Source organism: Chelonia mydas, chromosome 6 (assembly GCF_015237465.2).
Source record: "Chelonia mydas isolate rCheMyd1 chromosome 6, rCheMyd1.pri.v2, whole genome shotgun sequence".
NCBI lineage: Eukaryota > Metazoa > Chordata > Testudines > Cheloniidae > Chelonia > Chelonia mydas.
Window position 1 is genome coordinate 13,171,263 of NC_051246.2, and position 27,479 is coordinate 13,198,741.

Below are 27,479 nucleotides of genomic sequence, written 5' to 3' on the forward strand. Positions count from 1 at the left end.
GCAAGTCAACCCAATATTTTTTTTAATTTTCAGCCAACCAAAAAGTTGAAGTAAACTTCATTTGGGGTCAAACAAAACATTTTGATCAACCCAAAATAAAACATTTCATTTTATTTTTGAGTTTTTAAAAATGTATTCTATGGTTTTGAATTGAAAAATAGAAAAATTTCATTTAGAAAATATCTAAACAAAATGTTTCAATTTTTTTCAGAATTCGGTTTTAGGATTTGGGGCGGGTGGAATTGACCAAAACAATTTGACAAATTTGACATGAATTCATGAAAGGTTTTAGATGACCTGAAACTGCTTTTTCTTGGGGAAAAAAGCTTCAGCTAAAATGTTTCTTCTCCCAGCTCTAGTTGTCACTAACCCAGTTGTGTGGTCCATGCTCAGCATCTACCAAAATCAGGCCCTATAAGTTGGGTCTTGGCTCTCTTAGAAGCATAGTAGTTCTGTGGTGAGATCAGCCGAGATTCTTGAGTGGAGCTGGTGGGAAAACAATTTTTCCCCCCTGGAAAGTGTCAACAAAAATGGGAGGGGGAATTGTTTTCACTGACAATTTCCAGGGAAAAGTTTGACTTTTTGGTGAAAAAATCAAAAATTTTCAGATGAAAATCCAAATATTTTGATTCTGAAATAATAGATAGCACTTTTTATCTGTTTTAAGATTTCACAGTCTTTAAGATCTTTATCCTCACAACTCTCCTGTGAGGCAGGGCAGTTATCCCCATTGTCCAGAGGGGGGATCTGAGATGCTGAATGACTTGCACCTGCATTTTCTAAGTCCTAGGCTAGGGCCCAAACCACTGGACCATCCTTTCTCTCAAAATGCCACTGTACTGCCCCACAGGAGTTGTCGTTTGGGTGCCTCATGTTCCCATTCTCCTCTATAGGCTGGACTCCCTCATTGGGCTACATCTCCCATGATCAGAGGTGAAAGTAAGCCCCGGTATGGCGTACCCGGCAAGAGCCGGTGCACCGTACTGGGGCAGCCCGGCTTCCCCAGGGGGCAATTTAAAGGGCCTGGGGGTCCCAGCAGTGGCTGGAGCCCCAGGCTCTTTAAATTGCCTCCAGAGCCCCACTGCTGGAGCCCTGGGACAGTGGCTGCAGGGCTAAGTGTCCCCCCCTGGGTAGCAGCAGCAGCAGCCCGGGGCTCCGGAGGCTATTTAAAGGGCCCGTGGCTCCCCTGCTTCTACAGCCCCGGTCCTTTAAATAGCTGCTGGAGACCCACTGCTTCCCCAGGTAGAAGCAGGGGAGCCGCGGGCCCTTTAAATAGCGCCCAGAGCCCTGGGGAAGTGGCGGGGCTCCAGCGGCTATTTAAAGGACCAGAGCAGCAGAGGCAGCTGGAGCCCCACCACTACCCCAGGGCTCCAGGGGCTATTTAAACAGCCAGGGCAGTAGAAGAGGGGAGTCACGGGCCCTTTAAATAGCCCCCGGAGCCCCGGGCTGCTGCTGCTGCTACCCCGGGGGGACACTTACATTACAGGGTGGGCTGGGGCTGGCTCTGACCCCCGCAACCCTGCCCCTTCTGCCCTAGACCCTGCCCCGTCCAGGGGCCAGAGCTGGCCCCAGTGTACCGGTAAGTCACTCGACTTACTTTCACCCCTGCCCATGGTGCACCGTGATTCCATCCATGGCAAGGGGAAATGGTGGCATCCTGGAAGGTGGAGACCCACGGGGGAGCCCAGCCGACAGAGGAGGACGGTGACATGAGGCAAGAGCGGAACTACAACTCCCATGAGGCACTGTAGAAGCATGTCCACATGGGAACATTGTGCTTTCCAGAGGTTTAGTTTTTTTGATGAAAAATCAAAATACTCCACAGAAAGCGGATCCTTTTCATGTCAGCGTTCTGGTTACCTGATGTAAAAAAAGAAGTTGGGTGTCCCAAGATGAATCCCCACTTAATCAAATTACCTAGGTTAAGTTGTAAAGATGCTTAGAAGAAAGTCCCTAATGAACTTGAAAACGAGCAGTATTCTATAAATTCTATTTTCCCATTGTGTATTTGACACATTACAGATCCTGGAAAAAATTGAAATGGTTGGGAAGCTCTACTTGCAACTTCTCAGCGTTGGCAACATCCTTTTCATAGACTGGAAAGCTGAAATTTATTGTGAACCCAACCCCAAGGTAACAATCAACGCTGAGTTTGGAATAGCCGGAATCCTTGTTCAGACCAACAAACCCATCCTGGAAGAATTAGATGGCATTTGCAAAGTCATGGAGCATTGCCTTGTAGAGTGGAAAAAATATCTGGAGACTCAAAGGAACAATTATTGCCATCTAAACATGTTCACTGCACGCCAACTCTTCTACTTGTGTAGCAAGTTAGCCCAACTGCATGAAGGACAAACAGACCCACAGGTTCTCAATATGCTTTCTGTTTTCAAGCATGATGTTAAAGCAGAGGATATCAGAGAGGCATTAAAGAGAGCACTTGAAACTCCTGCAGAATTTGTTGATATATCTGAGAAAGATGATCAGTCCGTGTCCTGGAATGACTACATTGTTAAATTTCCTCAGCTCATCCAAGGTCTGGTTGAGTCTGGGTATGACGAATCAGTGGGTAAGGCAGCTCTGCAGAGTTATCTGCCAAACTCAGCCATTACAGAGCATATGCTCATGAAATTTGCCTTAGACTACGCTGATGAAGAGGAAAAGATTGAAGAGCTGAGCAAATTGTACGACGAGCAGAGAGAAGCCTTTTTGCAGAATTCCATGAAGTTTAAAAACAGGAACAGAGATGTGGATCCATCCGCCTTCCAAAGCCTTGCGAAAGATGAACTGGCCACTTCCTTTGAGAGTTTGCCGTCTATCCATTACAAGGTGAATTTGCTCTGGAACGCTTACTGCAGCAAGCTCACTGGCTTGGTGTCGGACAAATACATCAGCCTGGATGTTTTCGGTGAAATGCTGAAATACCTGACGTCTCCTGAAACCGCTGTCATTGAGAGAAATTTACCAGTAGGTTTGGAAGCGGGGAAGCCTTGCCTTGTCACGTGTAAAGAAGAGCAGATGTTACTCTCCTTGCTGTCAATCTATAGGCACTCCGAGGGAGCACCTCTTCCAACGTACGATGAGGTGCTGGTCTGTACCCCTGAGACAGAGGAAGAAGACATTGAGCTGATTGTGAGGAGAGCTCTTTCCCCAGACTCGAGAGACAAAAAGATCTATTGCTTGCTTGGTGCAGAAAAATTAGTTTACAAAGTCTCCAAACAGCTGGAGTCCCTCTTCTTCCACTTTGCACAATCTTGTAGCAATGCTGATTACAGGTTTCTTATTTTTTGTGACACCAAAGCTCACAATTCTTATGTTATGACGGCCTTTGACACATACAAAGTCTCTTTTTCCTGTGATTCAGGAGTAGAAATTCAGAAATACCTGAAGACACATCTGAAAGTGCCCAATGGGGTGGCACCTGTTGCTCAGGTCTTTGAAGAACCCTATCAACAAAACATGAAGTTTGTATTTTCAGAGCGAGCTGGCATGGGTAGGTTTTAGTAGAGATTTAATCTGGATTATACTTGTCCTGATGAGTATGAATTGAATACAGATTAAGGGCTAGATTCTGCTTAGCCCTTATGCACTGGGAGATGGAGCAGAATCAGTCTGCGATGCCCCAGAGTACATAGGGAACAGGTAGACCCATGACCTACATAGGGGGGTCAAGGTCTAGCTGGAGGTGTAGCCGTGGGCACACTTTCCCTGTGAGGCTCCTGAATATCTTTAGACACTGTGAGTCAAATGGGCTGTTGGGTCCAGACCTGGCTCTGGGACTGCAGGGGGTGGTTAAGGAGCCGGCTGAAGAGAGTGGAGCAGAAAATCTGCCCTCAGTTTTAGCCCTGCTTTATGCTCTTTATTGAGGGGGTGGGGATTCAGAGCTTGAACTGGTACCACAGTCACTGGGCCTTTACCATTAAGAAAGCTCATTTTACAGCAAGTGTCTATAACAGGGTTTAAAAAAAAAACTAGATAAAATCATGGAGGATAGGTCCATGGCTATTAGCCAGGATGGGCAGGGATGGTATCCCTAGTCTCTGTTTGCCAGAAGCTGGGAAGAGGTGACAGGGGATGGATCACTTGAGGATTGTGTGTTTTGTTCATTCTCTCTGGAGCACCTGTCATTGGCTGCTGTCAGAAGACAGGATACTGGGCTAGATGGACCTTTGGTCTGACCCAGTATGGCCATTCTTATGTTCTAAGTTGTGGCATGCCTAACCTGTGGAGCGGAGGTGAGATTTTTCCAGTGTAGAAACTTCTTTTAGCTCCCAAGTTGAAGAAAAATTATTTTAAAAGGCCAGATATTCAGCCTGTGTACATGAGCGTAGCTCCACTCACTCCAATGGCTCACTCCAATGGATCTGGACCATTGACTCCAAGTGACTTATGCCATTTATACTAGCTGGGGGTCTAGCCCACTGATGTGAATGGAGCTATGGCTGATTTACACTAGCTGGGGATCTGGCCTTCTCTGCTTCAGGTGAAGAAATGGAAACATAAAGACAGACTATGAGAAGGCAGAGCACTGTAGAAATTGAATCTTGACCTTCTCTCTCATTTTAGGGAAGTCTTTGTTTGTAGCAAATACAACCAGAAAAGCCAAAACCCGACTAGAGAAAGGGCTGAGCCACAAAACCATTAGGCTGACAGAGTCAGAAATAGATTTTGGATTTCTCCTGGAAGAGCTTCGCTCACTGGAACAGAAACCAACTGAGGCTGGGCCCAGGATCTTCCATATTGACGTATCCCCTGTGGTAAGTGTCTTTTCCGAGCGCAATCTCCATGCCATGATATACAGTGGAGATGGATTTTCCAGGGCCTCATTCAAAATGGCCTTTCAGTGTCGGATAAGTAAATTCCTTCCACTGGTAGGTAGTATTGCAATGCAGTTAATACCCTTCAGTTTCTGTAACAAAGGGTTAAACTGTGAACAGTTGTCTTACCTGAAATTTAGCTGTCCTACCTGAAGTTCCACCACAAACCAAACTTGACCCACCCACTTGTGATGCCAAAAGAAGATGACGCTCCCAGCAGATTTTAACTCTGCGTCACTGTACAGTGTCCCAGCACCTGATACTCTGTCACAATGCCAGCAAATCTCTTTGTATTGCCATTGTCTCTGTAACTGGCACAGCGACAGGCCAGCATTTACTATTATGTCAGGAGGGAGACCATAAATGGGTCAAATCCTTGACTGGTGTAAATCAGTGTAGCTTGCTTGAAGTCAGTGAAGACGCCTGTTTTACGCTAGCTGAGGTTCTGACCTGGGATGTACTTTCGTGGGGCATCTCTTCTCTTTTGTTGATTTTTTGGGTCCTCACTAATTCAGAATGTTTAGTAACAATGGGAAGCAATGAACAGTTGACATTGCAATGAAGCGAAACTGACCAGCTCTGCATCTTTCTTGACAGGTCTCGAAGGGTCTTTACAAGTTACTGATTGAGCTGTGCATTCTGAGACACATCCAAAGCCCTGATGGCATGGTCTGGAAGTGCAGAGAGTCCCATCTTTATTTGATTGAATACCTGGTGAGAGGAAAAGGCATAAGCAGCACAAGAAAACAAGAGGTATTCTCCAAATGTGAATTCTGCACTGTGAATAGCAGATTTTCTCATGTGATAGCAGCATGTTAAAATTTAGTGTAAGAAGACTTTGATGGAACTACAAATCTTTGGCCTGTATTGTACAGTCCAAAAATAGAGAAAAATGAGTGAGTTGTATAAAATCATTGCTGTTGGAAGAAATACATATTATCAGTACCAGAGCTGCTTGAAAAATGAAACTTCCATCCTGTTGGAAAGTCTGCTATTTCAACTTTTCATCCTAACTTTGGAAAGTTCTGAGAAGTTTTGATTCAGAAATATCAGAATGAAAAATGGCAACATTTTTAATTGAAAAAAAAATGTTCAGATATGTCAAAATGCATTTTTTTCATTTTAACATTATCAAATCAAAACAATTTTTGATGTGATTCAAAGCAAAAAAAAATTTGTTTCAGTATTTTTTGTATGGAAAATTGAAAAATGTAATAAAAATGTAATCAGAATTGATCCTTTCCTACAAACAATTTCAATGAAACCACATTTTCTGACAGGAAATGTTTTCAGACAAAAAATTTTGGCCAACTTTAGTCAGTATCCAGAATAGCGTTAAATTGGACACATTATACATGTATAAATAAAGTTAGAGCCTACCTTGAATCTTGTGAATCTGTTTATACCGATATGATGCTACCATTCTGATCTAATACTATTGTACAAATGACAGCACAAGATGCCAAACAGTGGAAAATCAGGCCCCAAGGTTGGTGCTTCGCTTGTTTTAGAGCATCAGCTACACACAGAAGTGTGCAAGAGGCCAGACTGTTGGACTATATCAGAGTAAGGCTTTTTTCGCAGCAGGGCTTATAGTTTACCTAAAATTGGCAACTGCTCATCTTTCAAAGTTTTGTGAATTAAACACTATCATTTAGGAAGATGAGATGGTACCATTTGAGGATTAGGTAAATTACTTCATGAATCTAAATTTGGCTGTATCACAGGGAATGATTTGCACTGTGGAACATGGTCCTACCTTATCCAATTTCTTTGTGCTCTACTAATTAAGTCATGTCCTTATGAATAATATAAATGTCAATTTATAGATGATTGCTTCAGTTTATAACTTCAGTGTTTATAAAGCTTTAACCCCTTGTCATTTGGCTTTTAGATGACTAGTGAAATGGAGACAGGATTTCTAAATCTCCTTCCAGCTGTGAAATGCATATCACCAATAGAAGTACTAGAGATGCTTACAAATAACAGTTCTGGACCTGCTGCTGAAGTGGAACAGCAGCTGTTGGACAGTGACACGTTCAGGGGTGATGCCTTCCAAAGGTCATACCAGTACATCAGCAGATACCAGCGAAAGGCCGATCTTGACAGCTTCTGTTTCACCCCTAGGAATGCTGAAGGGACCCAGGAAGAGTGTCTGAGGCTCTTGTTGGAGTCCTGCGGGAGAAAAAACCCTTCCTGGACTGAGCTCAGCAACTTCACACGCTTCCTAAACCTCCAATTAATGAAGTGTGAAAACTCAGTGTTCTGCAGCAGCAAATTAGCTGGAGAGGAATTTAAGGGGTTTAAAGCATTTATTGTAAAATTTATGATCACCATGTCCAAGGACTTTGCCTTGCCTTCTCTAGCCATGGCAGATGAAAGCTCCCCCAGTGAAGAGGATAAAATGGATGAGGACAGTGTATTGAGAGGGTACCAGTTAAGACGCAAGTGGGAGCAAGAGTCTCACCCCTACATAATTTTTCATGCTGACAACCACTCCATGGAGTTCTTGGGTTTCCACATCAGTCGGAGTTTTGATGCTGTTGACGCACATTCACGGGTTGTTCTGGAGAAGAAGGTTATTGACCGACATTTATATCTCACCCTTGAGGCTCAGAAAGTCCCTTTCAATAAAAAGTTTGAAGATCTGTCCAGACAAGAGCAGCTAGAAACTCTCTGCAGCGTATTCGGTGTGAGAAGCTCCCAGGACCCAGATGAATCCTACCAGCTGACCCTGGACAATACCATGAAAATGCTGGCCATTCATCTGAGGTTCCAGTGTGGGATCCCCGTGATCGTCATGGGCGAAACAGGCTGTGGGAAGACCAAGTTGGTGCAGTTCATGTGCAGCTTGCAAAGAGCAGGAAGGGATGTTCAGAATATGATCCTGGTGCGTGTTCATGGAGGCACCAGCTCCAAAATCATCCACCAGAAAGTCAAGGAAGCCATCGAGCTGGCGCGCTACAATGAAGAGACACACAACATGGACACGGTGCTGTTCTTTGATGAAGCCAACACCACCGAAGCCGTGTTTGCAATTAAAGAGGTCCTGTGTGACCAGAGTGTGAATGGAGAGCCAATCTCCACCACTCGCTTAAAAGTGGTGGCTGCTTGCAACCCTTACAAAAGGCACACCAAGGAAACCATTGAGAAGCTAGAGAAAGCCGGCTTGGGGTACAGAGTTCGGAGTGAAGACACCCTAGAAAAGCTGGGCTACATCCCTTTGAGGCAGCTGGTGTATCGGGTGCAGCCTCTTCCACCGAGCATGTTGCCTCTTGTCTGGGACTTTGGGGAAATAAATGAAAAGACTCAGAGTTTGTACATCAGACAGATTGTTAAATCCATCGTGAAAGACAAGCTTCCCGAAGACAACATGGATGTTTTTACCTCTGTCATTTCCACCTCCCAGAAGTTTTTAAGAGAAAAGAGAGAGGAATGCAGAATCACCAGCCTCCGGGACATAGAGCGCTGCATGGGGGTGCTGCTGTGGTTTTATAACTTAAGAGACCTGCTTTTTCCACTTATCGACAAAAAAAAGAGTGGGGCTCAACATTCACAGGACCAAGACCCCATTCATGCCCTTGCAAAGGGGTGTGAGAAAGATCAGATATCTCTATTAAACGAAGCACAAAGATCTCTGGTTCTTGCAGTTGGGGTTTGCTATTATGTATCTCTCGAGAGTCGCCAAGATTATCTGAAAGAGATAGCGAAATGCTTCTCTGTGCCTGAATCCCTGCTTCAGCAAGAGATTGTACTTTGCCAAGAGGTGTTCCTGGATAACCTCTCTGTTCCCAAGACAACAGCACGGAACGATGCCCTCAGGGAAAACATCTTCATGATGGTCATATGCATGGACCTGAGAGTGCCGCTCTTCCTTGTCGGGAAGCCAGGTAGCTCCAAATCCTTATCTAAGACCATAGCCGCTGATGCAATGCAGGGCAGATTGTCTAAAACAGAATTGTTCAAACGCTGCAAGCAAGTCCAACTGGTGTCATTCCAGTGCAGCCCTCATTCCAAGCCAGAAGGAATCATCTCCACTTTCAAACAATGTGCACAGTTCCAAAGGGGCCAGAAACTGGAGGAGTTTGCCTCTGTGGTTATCCTGGATGAGATAGGCCTTGCAGAAGACTCACCTGAGATGCCCCTGAAGACACTGCACCCTCTTCTTGAAGATGGTTGCGTTGATGATGAAGCCCCAGAACCGTACAAAAAAGTTGGCTTTGTTGGCATTTCGAACTGGGCCCTGGACCCTGCTAAAATGAACCGGGGCCTCCTTGTTTTCCGGACCGACCTCAACAAAGACGAGCTGGTAAAGACAGCCAAGGGAATCTGTCCTGATGAGACGCATGTTACCAAGATTGGGCGTTTGTTCCCCCCCCTGGCTGACTTCTATTGTAAGATATTAAAGGAACAGTCCATGGAATTTTTTGGGCTCCGTGACTTCTACAGCCTCATCAAAATGATACTGTCCTACACCAAGAACATAGAAAGCATCTCTCAAGAAGGGGAGCTCATTTCAAAAGCAATTCTGAGAAACTTTGGAGGTTTAAAAGATCTGAATCCTTTAGAGCTGTTCAGAAAGTACTCACCCATATCTCTGCCTTCCAACTTAGAAACCATCCATACAGTTCGTTTGTTACAGGAAAATTTAAACAAGAAACAGATGGGGTTTGTATCTAGATACTTGTTGCTGTTAACAACAAACCACGCGGCTTTCCAGATCATACAGATGACCAAACTCATGGACATAGAGAACTGTGATATTATATTTGGCTCGGGTTTCCCACGGGACCAAGAATATTCACAGGTGTGTCGGTCTGTTAACAGAGTGAAAATCTGCATGGAAACAGGCAGGCCCGTCATTCTCTTAAACATTCAAAACCTGTATGAAAGCCTTTATGATGCGCTGAACCAGTGCTTTGTCAGATTAGGAGGAAACTATTATGTCGACCTTGGCCTTGGAACTCACAGAGTTAAATGCCGCGTGAAGGAGGAGTTCAGGTTGATTGTGATTGAGGAGAAGGACGTGGTTTACACACAGTTCCCCACCCCACTGTTGAACAGGCTGGAGAAGCACTGCTTGGAGATGAACACCATTCTACACTGGCAGCAGAAGGACCTGAGGATGGAGCTGGGCAAATGGGCCAAGTTGTTCGTCACTACCAAGAACACGGACTTCTGCTGCACGAGGCCGGCAGACCGGGCTCCCCAGGAATGTGATGTTTTCATTGGTTTCAGCGATGACACTTCTGCCACTGTTGTTCTGCAGTGCTCTCCGAGTGGCCTTCAGTGGATCTGTCTGCCCAATGAAGAGTCAGTCCTCGCAGCTTCTAAAAGCAAACTCATCGAGTGTGCAACCCCCGATTCCATCCTGCGCCTCAAATATTCTCCTCTGGAGGACGCAGAGCAGATTCAGGACCTGTACTTTGGAAAGCAGAAGCACAATGGCCTGATTGACATTCTCAGGGGAGCCGTGAATCAAGAGTCAAATGCAGATGGCACCAATGGACTGTGCCTGGAGGTGAGAGGTTTTATTTCAGTGTTGTTATAATGGGCCTGATTCTAAGAGGTGGGGGCAACCAGAACTCCAGCTGCTTTCCATGATAACTGCAGGTGCCCCTGAAAACACAGTATTAGACGACGACGACGACGACGACTGCTACTACTGTTATTATTTATCGTTCACATTAAGGTAGCACCGATGGACCCCAGTCACAATCGGAGCCCCATTATGCTAGGCACTGTACAAACATGTGGGAAGGATGTTGACAAATTGGAGAGGGTCCAGAGAAGAGTCATAAGAATGATGAAAGGATTAGAACACAAGCCTTATAGCGAGAGATTCAAGGAGCTCAATCTATTTAGCTTGATTAAGAGAAGGTCCAAAGCTGACTTGATGACAGTCTATAAGTGGGAACAAATATTAGCTAATGGGCTCTTCAGTCTGCTCGGTATAACATGATCCCGTGGCTGGAAGTTGAAGCTAGACAAAATTCAGATTGGAAATGAAGCATACATTTTTAACAGTGAGGATTATTAACTATTGGAACAACTTACCAAGGGCTGTGTTTGAACTCTATTAGTGGCAGTCTTAACACTGAGGTCAGATTTTTTAAAAAGTTCTGTTCTGCTTCAAACAGGAATTGTTCTGGGGAAATCCTATAGCCTGTGTTAGACAGGAGGCCAGACTAAATGATCACCATGGTCACTTCTGGCCTTGGAATCTATGAAGTTCTTGTCTTCAACAAATTCTTGCGGCAGTGAGTTCCACAGCCTAATTACATGTGTGAAAAATGATTTCTTTTTATCAGTTTTGAATTTCCCACCTTTTATTTTCATTGACTGTCCCCTTGTTACTGTGTGATGAAACAGGGAGAACAGATGCTCCTTATCTTGCTTCGCTAGATTAGGGAGCATTTTAAAAATTTGGATCCAGCCCCCTTTTATTCATCTCCTTTCTGTGGTAACAATCCCACTCCTTCAGTCTTTCTACAGAGCAGTGTTTTTCTAGGTTCTTTGACTTTGTCATTATAGGTAAAAAGTTTGTGGTTTTGAGAAACTAAGAAGTAAGTTCTATATATAAGAACATAGGAGTGGAAGGGACCTTCTGGAACATCTAGTCCCATCCTTGCTCACATAGGCAACTCTGTCAGATAATTCCCTTAATAAATTTGTCAAGCTGCATCTTAAAACCAGTTTCTTCTAAATTTATTCATGGCCAATTTATCCCCATTTATTTCTGTGCCAACATTGTCCTTTAGCTTCAATAGCCCTTCTCTCACCATGGTTTTTACCCCCTGATGTATTTATAGAGAGCAATAGGAACCCCTCTCAGCCTTCATTTTGTTAGGCTAAACCACTCTTCCAGTGTCATCTTGTAAGATCAGCTCTCCATTGCACTTAGTATCCTAGTAGCTCTTCTCTGCACCTGCTCAACTTTGAATTCATATGTAGGTGGGTTTCTGCTAAGTGCCTATTTGCCTAACTCTGCATCTTACCCAGCTCTGTCTGCATCTTACCCAGCTATCCCAACCAGGCCTAAGATCCTCCAGCCTTATTCACTTTCTGGGCTTTGGGCCAGTGAAAGAGAGTCATTATTATTGTGGCCATTGCAAGGAAACTCTTATGATCCACTGATGTTTGGTGTTGGTACCTCATGCTATGGTCTTGTCAAAACCCATACAGCATGTGTCTGGAGGGGACATGTTTCAGAACAGGGCTTTCTCCCCTCCCAGTCAGTGCTGACTCCAATGCCCCAGTTGTGGCACTAGAGGGCGCTGTGCTGCAGGGAGTGGGGTGGGGGCTCTGTAGGGGGTGCTCTCCCCTCTCAGTCAGTGCTGATCCCAACGCCCCAGTGCGGTGCTAGGGAGCGCTGCGCTGCAGGAAATGGGGTGGTTCGTGGCTTTGGTTTTTCAACAAAAAAATCAACATTTTCTATGAGAGGGAAAAACCCATTTTCACATCAGTTTTGTTGGGCAGCCGTTCAAAAGTCCGGTAAAGGAATGATTTTTATTGCAGTTTTCCTATGTCTTTACAATAGCAAAATCAGGTGCAAAAATCTTGCCTAAATTGACCTTCTTTTTCATAGGTTTCTACACATGCCAGACTTCTAAACCAGAGAGATTTGGAAGTGGTAAGGGAGAGACTGAACCTCCAAAATAAAATCCGCTGTCTTTTTCTCAGTCAGTTTGACACAGAACATGCATTCCGCCAGGAACTTAGGTAACAAGTTTTTTTGGTCCTACTTTTTTTCTTGTTGTTTAGTCTTGTATGTGATTTTTTTTTATGTGTTCAGTGTGATTTTTTAAAAAGTATCTAAAGAGACTTTTTCATCTTGTGCAGTAAGTTTTTCAGAGAATCAACAGAAGAGAAACTGCTTTTTGTCCAGTTCAACTTTGACGAGCCGCAGAGCAGCAAAAGGCTTCTTGCCTGTGCAAAGTAAGTAGCTTTTCTTATCATTTTAGGTCCCAATACAGTGGAGGAGTTAAGCATGTGCTTCAATGATTTGCTGAATTGGGGCCTTATAAAATAACCATGGTGGTTCTGTGCTAGTGCATCTTCCTGCTGATGGAATTTCCAGCGCTCCACTCCATTGCAGTGTCTGAGGGAGGCTGAATGGGAAAAATAAGGCTGTCAAAAGAATCTTGGAGGCCAGCTCGGCACCCAACCTTAAACAAAAGCAGGTTTTCCCATAATCTAGCCGTTTTGGGAACTGGGGCTTGGATAAAAATCACCAGACTTGCAACAGTCAGTACCCATTGCAAACAGCAGGGATGGCTGATTATGCTGGTGTCACCTCATATAATGGCAAAAAGTCAAAAGCAGACTCAAGGCTGGTCTAAAACTTAGATCAACCTTGCTACAAGTCTCAGGGGTGTGAAAAAGTCATACCCTTGTATGTAGTTAAGGCAACCTAAGCCCCAGCGTAGACTGTACTAGGTTGATGGAAGAATGCTTCTGTCAACCTAGCTACCGCCTCTTGGGGAGTTGGATTATGTATAGCGACAGGAGAATCCCTCCCATTGCTCTAGTGAGTATCCACACTGAATCGCTACAGCGGTGCAGCTGTGCCACTGTAGTGGTTTAAGGGTAGACATAGCCTTACTCTCAGACGTTACAGTGGAGAATGGAAACAGGGTGAAATACTGTCTTCACTGAAGTCAAAGGGAGCTTTGGCACTGATTTCAAGATATCAGGATTTCAACCAGAGGGAAGAGACTGCTGGAGAGACAGATAACACCTCTTCTGTCTTGATTGTGGCCTAAAGGACCTACGTGGAGAGGAGATTTCTGAATGCAAAAAAGGCAGAATGAGATCCAATATCTGGGAGCTGAAATAGGTGACCAGATGTCCCGATTTTATAGGGATACTCCCGATTTTTGTGTCTTTTTCTTATATAGGCTCCTATTCCCCGCCCCCGTCCCGATTTTTCACGCTTGCTGTCTGGTCACCCTAAGCTGAAATGAGACAAATTCAGACTAGAACTAAGGTGCAAATTGTTGACAGGGAGGGGAATTAACCATTGGAACAGCTCACCTAGGGATGGGGTGAATCTCCATCACTGGGAGTCTGTAAATCATGGCCGGGCATCTGTTTCTAAAAACTCAACTCTAGCTCACACAGAAGTTGTTGGGCCGGATTCAGGAATCACCAAGTGAGATTCTTTGACCTGTGCTATCATGCAGAATGTCAGACTGGATGGTCAGAAGGTCTTTTCTGACCTGAAGATCTATGAAGCTATGAATCTTACTTCTGTTGTGTTTTCAGGTACTGCATAGTGGATGAGAGAAGAAAAGCAAAAAAGACCAGTCCATCACATGTCGTCGTCATAACCAAAGTCCCAAGGATACTTGGGGGGTGCAGTTACCTGGCATTCAGTGGTGGTAAGAATGTGTCTTGATTTGGAAAAAATTGAAAGCAAGAGGGATTGTTAAAATTATTGCAACATTCTGAATAATTTTTAACCATCTTAATTGCTGTTCAGGGTGGAATCTTCAGTAGCATGTAAGGCCTGGTGTTTTGAAGGTATTTAGGCATTGCTGTGCTCACCATTGCAATGCCTAAGTCCCATTTTCTAAAGGGATTTAGGCACTTAGGACAGTCAATGGGATTTAGGCTCCTAGGTGCTTAAATCACATTTGAAATTGAGACTTAGGCTCCTAAATCAGTTATGTGTTGCAATGCTGAGCACAGCAACACCTAAATAACTTTAAAGATCTGGGCCTAAGTGACTTACAAGCATAACTACCGTTTCAATAGAACTTGTGCTTTACGTAACATGGGGGAAAGCTAGTCAAAATTTAACCAAGAAGTGGAATTTCAACAAAAACAATCCCCCCCCCCACCCCCGGAATCTGTTCTTTTTGGTGGGAATTCTTCACCCCAGCCCCCCATTTAGATCAAAATGTGAAGTTTTGATGAAAAATGTCACAGAAATGTCAAAAATCAAAACAAATTCTGTTAGCTGTAGTTGGGAACTCTTAGGGGAAAAGGCTAGTGGTGCTGGATGTTCAAGAAAGTGAGCTTTCTCCCCAAATGATAAAAATCACACATGGACAGAAGGGTAGACTGTATCTGAGAAAGCAGTGACTCTGCAAAGATCTAGGGGTCACAGTGGACAAAGTAGCTCAGCATGAACTCCCAGTGTAATGCTGTGACAACAACGGCTAATGAGATCCTTGGATGTATAAACAGGAGGAGTGAGGAGCAGTAGGGCGATGATTTTACCCCTGTATATGGCATTGGTGAGGCAAACACTAGAATACTGCATCCAGTTCTAATATTTATGTTTTAAAAAGGATGCTAAAAATTGGAGAAGGGGCAGAGCAGAGCCACAAAAATGATGTGAAGGCTGGAGAAAATGCCTTACAGTGTGAGACTTAACCACTGGAACAAACTACCAAGGGAAGTGGTGGATTCTCCATCCCTTGATATCTTCAAATCCAGATTACATGCCTGGCTGGAAAGATACGCAAGTTATTGGGCTCAATACAGGGGTAACTTGGTGCAATTTAATGGCCTGTGTTATACAGGAGGTCAGACTGATGATCGAATGGTCCCTTCTGGCCTAAAACTCTGTGACTCAATGACATTTTGTGGTCTATTCCATTTGTGCCTCTGCAGGTGAGTGGCGCGCTGTTCACTTGGATGACCTGCTGCCTCCCGAGACCTTTGCAGCCAATCTGGGACAGCTCTCCAAAATGACAGTTGCTGAGATTTTCATGATCAGCACCCAGCAGGGAACCGACTCAAGTAACCGACTTCTTGCTTTAACCCCATCTCTGATGTGTTGTTTTACCTTCTGCCGTTTTTCCTCTTGCCGTTTGCCCCGATAAGGGGATGGTAACATCAGTGGAGTGAAGTTTAATCAGATAAGGAGACATCAGCGTACGTTTAAAAGCGACTGTGCAAATGGAGCTGTGGGGTTCCACGCACATTCCCTGTGAGGACTCAGTAGTGATTTAGGCTACACACCCGCACAGAGACGTAAGAGGGGGGTAGGGAATCCCGTAATGCTCCTGCCTGGGTCATCCAGTCCACGGGTCCACTTGTACAGGAGTCAGAGGCAGTCATTGGGTTTACTATGGCGGCAATGGTGCCATCGCCCTGGGCCCACGCTTGGAAGCGGCTGTCACTGTGCCTCAGTGGGTCACAACTGAGAATACCAGAGTGCTGAGAAATGGGGCAGACTCACCCCAAATCGGTGGTTATTCTTCCATGAGAGCTACCAAACCGCTCACAAAAGTAACTTCAGTCTCACCACACTGGCTAACAAGAAGTCAGAAATGCGGTCTCCTTAGGCACTCCAGCCCTTGTTGAACCTCTAGAGTTAATGATGAGTGGTTATTTAAAACCAGTTTAATCAAACAAAGGGTTCTTCTGATCCAAAGGACCAGCCACATACCCAGGTCAATGTATGACTCCGATTTTACCCAGTAATCACACTGTTGCCAATCCTTAAGTATCTAATATCTGAAGGTTTTGATGCAACAGATAAGTAACATGCAATTGCTCATCATTCAAGGTTGTCCAGAGGATTCTATTGCCCCTGAAGATGCTGAAAAAGCCAATTACTCCCCAGAGGAAAATGTAAGTGTCTTATTTATCTTGCCTGCCATAAGTGAGAACTATCAAATCCAGTCTCAGCTTTTCAGAAATAACAGGTCCAAATTGGGGCGGTCCCTGCTTCTCCGGTTTCACTGCCCAAGGGAGGAAAGGTTGCAGGGCATCACGCTTGGCGTTTTAGAGGAGAACACCAGCCATCCTCCCTTGTTAAGTAGTGTGGGAAAGGCATTAGGAGTAAGTTTCAGGACTTCTTGGTTCCATTTCTGGTTCTGTCACTGACTTCCTGTGTGACCTGGGGAAAGTCACTGAATGTCTCTGGCCTTCAGCTCCCCACCTGTGGCTGGGAGGGGGAATAGCGCTGCCAACGACATGGGGATAAACTCATTGGTGTTTGTGAGGTGCTCAGATATTGCAGAGATGGGGCAACATGAGACAGATACAGGAACTGCAGCCCTGAGATGCGGCACATGCCTCCCCAAACTGCTACAGAGATTGCCAGGGAGCAGCTCAGATGCTATTCTGCTGGTGGCCATGAAAGTGAAGAGGAAGGATGATTCTGGGCACTAGCCTGGGACTCAGAAGACCTTCGTTCAGTTCTTTGCTTTGCTGCTGACTTCCTGTGTGTCCCTGAGTCAGTCTCTTGGTCTCTCAGTGTCTCAGTTCCCATCTGCCATATGGGGACAATAGCATTGCCCTGCCAAAAATTTTTCCAGCTGCAGCTGATCAACACTGAATTCATGATCAAACAAAGTGTCCAGAAAGCTGTGATCCAGCTGGAAGATAAGAAAGACAACAGCCAGCGAGCTACAGAAAGGATACAGATTCTCTGTGGTGCACTTTTTCAGTCTCAGAGCAAAAATAGATGTGAGTATAAATAAAAGGCCTTGTATTTGTGTGTGACTGGCCATTACAAGAACTTTAAGAAAAGGAATTGGATGGATTAGTGGTACAATAGCTAGGGCACTAGCTTTACAGCTGTGGATTCCTGGGTAAAAATATGCCATTTAGACATCAAATGAAAAATGAGCGTGGCGGTCTTTCATGTTGCTGTGCTGTCAACATTTGTTACGTTCTACACAATTATTCAAGGCAACTGTGCAATCGTCCTTAGTGATTAAATGGGATCCAACTTTAAACAAACTAATGTGTAAATATTTCAAACTAAGTAGATGGAAGGTGTTTTTTTTTAATGGAGAGAAACTATAGCCCAATGGTTCTCAACCTATTTACAGTTGTGGGCCACATCCAATACAACCTATATGGCTCTGAGGATGTCACATGGGCTGCTGTTCTGTGCTGATTGAGCCACAAGCAGCCCGCAGGCCACAGGTTGAGAACCACTGTGTCAGGTGACACTGAAAAGTGTCCATTTTCCTTGGAAAATGTTAACTTTTCATCTAAAAACTGAGCAACCAAACAGCCAAAATCTAAAATCTTTCAATTTGGAAATGCCACCCAAATGTCTCTTGGGAGCTGTAGTTTGGTTACATCCATGCCCTCTTTCTCGTCTGTGGGCTGGGCTCCCAGCTGGACTACATTTCCCATGATGCTCTCTGGTTATGGGAGTCCTATGATATATCTTGGTGCCTCAGGAAGTGGAGACACCATAGTGCATCGTGCAAGATGTCATCTGGCTGGGTTGCCTGGCCCATAGAGGAGAATGGAGCTATGGGGCACTTGTCACAGGACGCTTCTTCAGCTATCCAGTGTGCCTCATTGCATAGGTTGTTTCCATGGTCCCTAAAACACAAATATGCCCAGGCTGTTTCCTTTTCATCATGTATACCTTTATTCTTCAGTTCTCCAGCAAACAGATCATGACACAGGGACACTGCAGGAGGAGACTTCTACACAGCTTCTCTCCTCTGCACAGCGCACCCTCTGAGCTCTTCCCCCACTTCCTGTTCTTCCCCATTATATTCTCCCCATTCCTGCTAATTGTCATCAATCCAGCAGTTACCACACAGGTTTTTGTAATCGACCAAGAGAAAGTGTTTAATTCCTCCCAGCCAAGCTTGCAGCCTTTTCTGTACTGCAGTGATGTCAGTGATCAGGGTGGTGCAGCCAGCTCTCGGTCACAGGCACACAAACGATAACTCTCCTGAGGCACCATGGTGGCATTTCAGAATCAACATTTTTTCATTTTAGATTTTTTTTTGGCTGAAAAGTCAAAATCTTCCATGGAGAGAAAAGAAGTTCTAACCAGCTGTACTTTTAAATACTAGTGGACTGCTTCAGTTTCTAGCCCAGGTGGGAGGGGGTTTTGCTACAACATGGACGTAATTGCACTGAATTCAATGGTATAATGACAGATCTACACCAGAGTAACTGAAAAAAGTGAGGGTATGTCTACACTTAAAACGCTGCAACTGCGCAGCTGCACCGCTGTAGCACTTTAGTGTAGATACTACCCACGCCGATGGGCTTCTACCATCAGTGCAGGAATCCCTCTCACTGAGAGGCAATAACTAAGTCGACGCAAGAATTTGTCCATCAACCTAATGCTGCCTACACCAGGGGATAGGTCAATATAGCTACATCTCTTAGGGGTGTGGATTTTTCACCTGCTTGAGAGACGTAGCTATGCCAGTGTAAATCCCTAGTGTAGACCAGACCTGAGAGCCACATGGAATCCTTAGTTGCTACAGCTCACTTTTTTCCATGAACCCTTTATCTAAGAGTTTCTTGATTCCAGTTGGAAGGTCAGATTGCTTAGGCCAAAGGAACTGTTTCAAAGAAGACAAACAGGAAATGTTTTTAGGAGAGTGGCCTTGAAAATGTTTTTTTCTCCCCTCCCACATGGTAAATTTCAACTTTTTGTCCAGAAACCAAACACCTGAAAACTGGAAAAAGAATTGGCCCAAAACTGCTGTAATCCAAAACGTTTCTGGCTGAAAATTTTCAGGTTTTGGGTTTTCTGTCAAAAAATAAAAAATGTGAGGAAAGCAGAGGCTTTCTGCCCTATTTTTCATTTAGTTGAAAACACAATTTGCGATTAAGAAAATGTTGATCAGCCCTATTGTGAGATAAAGTGATTTATTTTTCTTTTATGGCTAGTTGCTCATCATTTTATGGTCATCTTGAAAAGGAGAATTTGTAACCTTTTACAAGAACGAGAGAAGCTGAGTGAGGAGCCTAGAGAGTGGATTTTCCGCAGAGCTCTGTCTAGTGAGTTCATACTTGAAGGCACTTCATTCAGGTAACGTTGTATGTTCTTCTATAGGTGCATCATGTTGGCCATTTGAATTTCAAATAGTTCCATTTTTTTGGAATGCCAAAGAAATGTGATATGTTTGTTTCACGTCACTTAAAGGATTACTGTAAGGGGCTTGGGTACAACAGTGATGAGGTGGTATAAGAACTTATATAGAAGACTAGCATATGTTTTAAAAATCACAGTTAATCAGGGTATTGGCAACAAAATCTTAGGTCATTGGTCAGTTAAAGGGTCTTCTTTGTAACAAGAACAAAATTGATCAGCTGTATGAAATATTCCGAACCCTGCAGATAAATAACTTGAAAGTTTTGGAAATTCATATTTATGGTATTCAGCCACTGCAGACAGCTGACTCCCAAACTGCTTGAGAGACATCACCCAGCCAATGCTAAATTTGCTCCCTCTTTTGTCCTGTGTGGACAGGAAGGAGGGAGGGAAGGATAGCTCAGTGGTTTGAGCATTGGCCTGCTAACCCGAGGGTTGTGAGTTCAATCCTTGAGGAGGCCATTTAGGGATCTGGGGCAAAAATTGGGGATTGGTCCTGCTTTGAGCAGGGGGTTGGACTAGATGACCTCCTGAGGTCCTTCCAACCCTGATAGTCTATGATTCTATGATGACTATGATTGTTGGATATTTACATAGTTGTATCTTAGGGCCCAGCCCTGCAAAGCAACCTTCATGTTACAGACACAAAAAATGAGCTGATTAAGGGGGGGGAGGTGAAAGAATTATTTTATAAGACATGTTTTTCCTTGTTTTTAAGGCATGCTGTCTGGAATCATTTGGAAGACATTGTGGCAAATATGTTTGCTCAAATTCTAGCAATAATTGATGCAAACAACAACTTGGATCATATCTCTCAAGAAACTCCTTTCTCTGACCTCTGGCTCCAGATGTTCAAAGATGAATCATTTCTGAAGATTAAGTATACTAACAAGTAAGAAACCACTAGGAAAGCTCGGACTCTCAGGATTAGATCTGAGTGGGAAACATGGTGGAGAGTGTGTTTATTAAATAAGTACATGCTCAAGGAAGTGGGAAAGCAACAAATGTATAGAAGAATTAAGCCATGGAACTCACTGTATCAGAACTGTATGGAACTCACTGTATTGGAAGCCAGAAATTTAGTAGTTCTATTTAAACACAAGTAATCCCAGACAAATATGTGCACAGAATTACAGGCAAAGTCATTTCTGCCAGTTTTTATATGCATCATTATTTATTAGTGTTAGGAGGAGGAGGAGTATTTATAGATCCATAGATTTAAAAATCAGAAGGGAGTTTTAGAATAATAGAAGCACAGGGTTAGAAGGGACCACAAGGCTCATCTAGTCCTAATCACTGATCTCTTTCAGGCCCCTCCCCCTGGGCACAGTTTATTAATTCACAAACTAACACAAAACAAAGTTATTCCCCTGCTGTAGGGGCCCAGAGGCCTTTCACTCTGCATTTGTCTGCTGCAGAATAAGTCACAGGAGCCAGCCTCTTCGCGGACTGAGTACTCTCAGCCCTTTAGGGAGAACACTTGACCCCTTCCTAGCCAGGTCAGATAAAAGAATAGGCTGGCTGGCCCCAGGCCTATGGCCCCTAAAGGGGCAGACCACCCTTTTACAAAGGGGACAATAGATGAAATTGAAAGGCAGCAAATTCAAAACCAATCAAAGGAAATATTTTTTCCCCCACACAACATGTAATTATCCTCTGGAACTTACTGCCACAGGAAGTCACTGAGGCTAAGAACTTAACAAGATTCAAAAAGGGACTGGACATTTCTAAGGATCACAAGAATATTCAGACTTAATATATTGAATGCTGACAAAAAGTTTGGAAAGGATATTAAACCTTATGTTTCAATGCTTAAACCAATTTCTAATTGTTAGACACCTAATGTGGGAGGCAGATTACGTCCCATCTACTCCTGTGGGTTTTGACACCTTCCTCTGCAGCATCTGGTGCTGTTGGAGAGAGGAGATCAAGTTAGACTGACCTTGGCTCTGATCCCACCTGGCAGTTTCTCTTTTTTATTGAATTCCTTTCTAGGCATGTTTATCTTTTAAATGAAGCACATGTCTAGAGATGACTGAGGGGAATAAGACACATCTCTAAATTGCTTAACTCTCTCTCCCTCTTTTATATATATAAATGTGTATGTGGGTGTGTATATGTTTCTTTGTTTTTAAACACTCAAGGGCCCCTGATGCTAAGATTTCCGTGTTGTCAATGAGCGAAGACCCCAGCCTGTCCATGTTGTGCTGCTTTCCATTCAGCTGGGTTCTGAAAGCTCGCCTGGACAAGATATGGGAGACAGTCCATCGGGTGAAAGGTAACTTCACACTTTCTGCATCTATTAAAATTAACTGCGAAAGAAAATATGGGACCCAATTCTCCTCTCTCTTTTGACAGGGTTAATCCAGATCAGGTTTCTAGAAGAGCTACGTGGGATGGAGATATCCCATAAAAGAGAGCTCTGTAGTCTAGCATAGAGAAGCAGAACAAGATCCACTGCATGGGATCTGAAGGGAGACAAATTCACACAGGAAATTAGTACATTTTTAACAGGGAGGGAAATTAACCATTGGCCCAGCTCACCTAGGTATGGGGTGGAATCTCCATCACTTGGAGTCTTGGTTGTGCTTAAGTAAAGTTGATTGAAAAATTTTAATCAAAACAGTTTGGTGTCAGAAAATGCCATCTTGAGAACTGAAATTTTTCATGAAATTGTGTCAATTTAGATGAAATGTTATTAGAAAACTAGAAAATGTCAAAGCATCTTGTTTCAACGTTTTCAGGATAAAAGTTTCATTCATATTTTTTTTGGTTCTAAATGACATTGTTTTGATGTTTTTGTTTTTTATACATAAAAATTAAATTAAAAATGGTCAAATCAAAATAAACCATTGCAAATTTATCAAAATTAATCATCTTGATTGTCCCAAACCAAAAAAATCATAACTTAATTTTGTCACAATTTTCAGATTTTGGCTTTTTGTTATGATTTGTGACAAAAAATGGAAAATGTCAGAATTTTCCATGGGACAGAAATTGATTTTCCAATCAGCTCTAATTCTAATGCAGTCAAATGCAAGTATTAAAGAATATAGGTCACTCTTACCAGATGGTGGACGGTATCCTGGAAATCAGTGACTTGGGAAAGGAATCTGCAGATAGATCTGGGGATGTAGGTACTCTCAGACATGCAGATCAGTAGGGCCTGTGCTTAAACTTTTGCTCCTTAAAGAAGTCTTGCTGGTGGGGGAAAGAGTTCCTCATTGAAGATTGCCCTATTAGACTGTCCGAGCTTCCTTGTCCTTTGCGAACTCCAGTCCTTCATTGCCTGAAGGAATCACAATTGCTCCACTCCCCACCCAGCTAGAATGACCTAGAGCCTCCCCACCCAACTAGAATGACCTAGAACACCGCATCATAATTCAAACAAGTAACCATTTATAATGGAGAAAAACAGGATTCCCATTGCCCCACCATGCTTATACTCTTGTCCCACATTCACTTGCATATTAATAATTACTAAACAATATTTATAGTGATTTACTATAATTCAGTAAGCCCCTCTCCTTTGCTCATTCTGTGTCATCCTAGATTATCCAAAGGACCCTACTATGGACTCTGCTGAGATGTTTCAAAGCTCTATCTTGAACATGCCAGTGCCAGATGGCAATAGTCCAGAAATGGTTCAGCATTATGCCAGTGATTTTGTGAGGATGGCTTTTCCAGGGCAAGATGTTCAGGTTTATGAGGTAAACGGGTTTCTGCAGAAAAGCACTTTTAAACATCACCAGGCTGAATGGTTGGGATGGGGTTACCAATGGTATAGCAGACAATTTAAACTTAATGCAGAAAAAAATAAAAAAACTTAGGGCCAGATCCACAGCTGGTGTTAATTGGCCCTTACTCCATTGGTGTCATTGGGGGCAGATTGCCAGCTCATGCAGAATATTTTCAATTTTTTGTAGATTTTTTTTTTTATTGAAAAGGTCTTGCCTCAGCTTTTTGGAAAAAAGGTTTTGGATTTTTAACAGTCAAAATTTTCTGCCAAAAATAAAACCACTTCCTGTCCGCTTCTGCTGTTTTTTGATAAATGCACTTTACTGAAACACTGTATTTGCTCTTAAATTACTGCTAAGTGCTTTCAACTTTAACTGCATTTTAACAACATTTTTGACTGGGGTAAGAGTTTCATACATCTTTCATTAAACACAGCAGCAACAGAGAACTTAATTCTATGGGTCAATCTCTATTCTTGTGGTTGACGATGAGTAGAAATAATACTTTTTATTTTATCGCCAGATTTTGTCTAATGTTCTCGTAACGGGTGCGAAGCGGCTCTGCACCTCTTTGGCACATGACAACGTGGGGTTTTCCCTGATTTGGCTGCACATTGAATATTTCTACCTACAAGAGAATTATCAGCTGTTCATCAATTTAGTAAAGAACGAGGAGACTCTAACCAGTGAGCTGCTGAAAGTTTATGAAGAAGACACAACTAAAATGGTGAGCGAGGTTATCTGAATAGTTTTTCATTGTAGATCTTTTCAACATATAATTGTAAATGGAGAATCATCATCAAGTGGGTGTTTTTACTGGATCCGACAAGGACTGGTCCTTCACCGTATGCTATTCAACATTTTTATTGATTATCTGGAAGAAAACATCAAATCATCACTGATAAAATTTGCAGTTGACACAAAGATTGGGGGAGTGGTAAATAATGGAGAACAGTCACTGATATAGAGCGATCTGGATTTCTTGGTAAGGTAGGTGCAAGAAAAAAATATGCATTTTAATACAGCTAAATGCATATGTATAGGAAAAAAGAATGTAGGCATATTTACAGGATGGGGGACTCTATCCTGTGAATCAGTGATTCTGAAAAAGATTTGGGGGTCATGGTGATTAATCAGCTTATCATGAACTGCCAGTGTGATGCTGTTAGCAAAAGAGCGAATGCAATCCCAGCATACATAAACAGGGGAATCTTGAGTAGGAGTGGGGAGGTTGCATTACCTTTATATTTGGCACTGGTGGGACTGCTGCTGGAGTACTGTGTCCAGTTCTGGTGTCCACAAGTGATAGAGTGATAGAATCAAGGAGCTCAATTAAAAGAAAGCTCAAGGGTGAGTTGAGTACAGACTATAAGTACCAACATGGGGAACAAATATTTGATGATTGGATCTTTAGTCTAGAAAATAAAAGTATAACAAGACCCAGTGGCTCAAAGTTGAAGCTAGACAAGTTCAGATTGGAAATAAGGTATAATTTTTTAACAGTGAGAGGAATTATCCATTGAAATAATTTACTAAGGGTCATGGTGGACTCTCCATCACTGGCAATTTTTCAATCCAGATTGGATGTTTTTCTAAAAGATCTGCTCTAGTTCAAAGAGGAAATAATTCAGGAAGGTCCTATGGCCTGTGTTAGGCAGGAAGTCAAACTAGGTGATCACAAGTGGTAATCTCTGATTCTAGGAATCCTCCATGTATTTCTCCGCTTCCAATCATAGAATCTGTAGAACTATAGGGTTAGAAGGGACCACAAGGGTCATATAGTCTAGCCCAGTGGTTCTCAAAGCTGGTCCGCCGCTTGTTCAGGGAAAGCCCCTGGCGGGCTGGGCCGGGCCAGTTTGTTTACCTGCCGTGTCCACAGGTTCGGCCGATCGCGGCTCCCACTGGCCGCGGTTCACCACTCCAGGCTAATGGGGGCTGCGGGAAGCGACGCAGGCCGAGGGATGTGCTGGCTGCCTTTCCCGCAGCCCCCATTGGCCTGGAGCGGCGAACCGCGGCCAGTGGGAGCTGTGATCGGCCGAACCTGCGGACGCAGCAGGTAAACAAACCAGCCCGGCCCACCAGGGGTTTACCTTGAACAAGTGGCGGACCAGCTTTGAGAACCACTGGTCTAGCCTACTGCCAAAATGCAGGATTTGTTGTGCCTAAACCATCCAAGGCAGATGGATCCAATCTCCTTTGAAAATCTACAGTGAAGGAGCTTCCAGGACTTCTCTGGGCAGTTTGTTCCATTGTCCTACTGTTCTTACAGTTAGGAAGCTTTTCCTGAGATTTAATCTAAATCTGATATGCTATAGGTTGAACCCATTGCCTCTTGTCTTGCCCTCTGTGGCAAGAGAGAACAACTTTTCTCCATCTTTTTTATGGCAGCCTGTAACCGTGCCTCCATGGGTCACAACTGAGAATACCAAATTCAGGCCAAACCCCTGAGAAATACGGCAGATACACCCCAAGACTGGTGGTTAATCTTCAATAGGATATGCCAAACCAGCAACAAAAGTAAACTTCTGTTCCACCACACTGGCGAACAAAAAGTCAGGAACGCAGTTTTCTTAGGTATTTTAATCATAGAATCATAGAATATCAAGTCCTTGTATTACCACCAAAAACACTGGATTTAAAGACGAGTGGTTCTTTAAAACCAGTCTCATCAAACAAAATGTTCTTCTGATCCCAAAGGACCAGCCACACCCTGGTCCATATATAACTTAGATCGTACCCAAAAATCACGCTTATGCCAATCTTTTATTAGCTAAAATCAAAAGTTTTTTTTATAAAAAGAAAGAAAGAAAGGTGAGAGTTAAAATTGGTTAAAGGAATCAAATACATACAATAAATGCAAAGTTCTTGGTTCAGGATTGTAGCAGTGATGGAATAAACTGCTGGTCTCAGTCAAGTCTCTGGTTGCTTCCAAATCCTTGAAAGGTCCTCAGTCCCTTGGTTTGAATGCTCCCATTAGTATAAGTCCATAGTCCAGAGGCAAAATGGAGGGCCTTTTATAGCTTCTGCTATGTGGAGGGAAACCCCTTGTTTCAAACAAAGCCCTCAGCACAGCTAGTGGAAAATCACAGGTGCAAGATAGTATTTGAAGTCACATGGGCAAGTCACATGTCCATGCATGATTCTGCTTGGATGCAGTAGAAGCCATTACCTATATCTCAAACAGCACATTCACAGGAAAGTCCATTCAAGGTAGATGGGCATCTTCCATTGTGAGTTAAATGTTCTTTTGATGGGCCACTCAATTTGAATAGCCCTTCCAGGATGTGTAGGCAAATACCTTGTGGGCCTGACCCCAGGAGCAAACATTTGAAATCCAGGTATAGAGCCAATACTCATAACTTCTCTACATCCTTTCTATGCATTGGTGACCAAAATTGGACACACTACTCCATCTGAGGCCTAATTAGCGTTGAGTAGAGCGGTACTATCACCTCCCATGACTTGCATGCTATGCCTTTGTTACTGCAACCCCAAACTGCGTTTGCTTTTTTTGCAATAGTTTCACCCTGCTGACTCCTGTTGAGGTTGTGATCCACCACAGATCCCAGATCCTTCTCAGCAGTGCTGCTGCCGAGTCACATGTGCTTTTTATCATATAATGTTCATTGCACTGGGAGATGATCACTACAATTTTAAGCTGGTTTTGTTTGATGCAAGTGCTGTCTACACTGGACCAGGAGCTGTATTATCCAAACCACTTTTAACCACTCTTTAAAAATGGCTTATCCCTGCCCTGGCCTTGTCCACAATAACAAGCCAAACCAGCTTAAATCCAAGGCAGCTTGAACCAGTTTAATACCATGGTTAAAGGCTGGCTCCCACTCCCCTTGATGTCAGTGGGAAGGTGGATTGATTTCATGGGGAATTAGATCAGGCTTCAAACTTGGTTAAGTAACAAGATCCTCGACTCAGGGCACTTAGGTCCTGAAGAGGAGGGGGAATGATATTCTGTGGCACTCCGTTATGGTGTGCACTGCTTGTAAACAAGTGTGGGATTTCTCTCCCTCTGTTCCACTAAGGTACTGCTTGTTCCTTTGCCTCAGCAGCTGGATGTGTAACACACTGGTGCAGCAGTTG

At 43.6% G+C, this 27,479-nt stretch overlaps 1 protein-coding gene across 6 annotated transcripts in view; it reads left to right on the forward strand.

Moving 5' to 3' along the window:
* LOC102931868 (E3 ubiquitin-protein ligase rnf213-alpha) overlaps positions 1-27,479 on the forward strand; it is a 174,665-nt gene that overhangs the window by 92,394 nt on the left and 54,792 nt on the right. For all 6 annotated transcript variants that reach the window (XM_037899153.2, XM_037899155.2, XM_037899156.2 and 3 more), the window contains 15 exons: positions 2,023-3,493; positions 4,567-4,757; positions 5,415-5,570; positions 6,712-10,338; positions 12,406-12,539; positions 12,660-12,755; positions 14,085-14,200; positions 15,441-15,569; positions 16,342-16,406; positions 17,096-17,246; positions 19,440-19,581; positions 20,363-20,536; positions 21,789-21,922; positions 23,197-23,354; positions 23,905-24,108. In XM_037899153.2, coding sequence (XP_037755081.1) covers positions 2,023-3,493; positions 4,567-4,757; positions 5,415-5,570; positions 6,712-10,338; positions 12,406-12,539; positions 12,660-12,755; positions 14,085-14,200; positions 15,441-15,569; positions 16,342-16,406; positions 17,096-17,246; positions 19,440-19,581; positions 20,363-20,536; positions 21,789-21,922; positions 23,197-23,354; positions 23,905-24,108 — 6,948 coding nt within the window. The remainder of the gene's footprint in view (positions 1-2,022; positions 3,494-4,566; positions 4,758-5,414; positions 5,571-6,711; positions 10,339-12,405; positions 12,540-12,659; positions 12,756-14,084; positions 14,201-15,440; positions 15,570-16,341; positions 16,407-17,095; positions 17,247-19,439; positions 19,582-20,362; positions 20,537-21,788; positions 21,923-23,196; positions 23,355-23,904; positions 24,109-27,479) is intronic.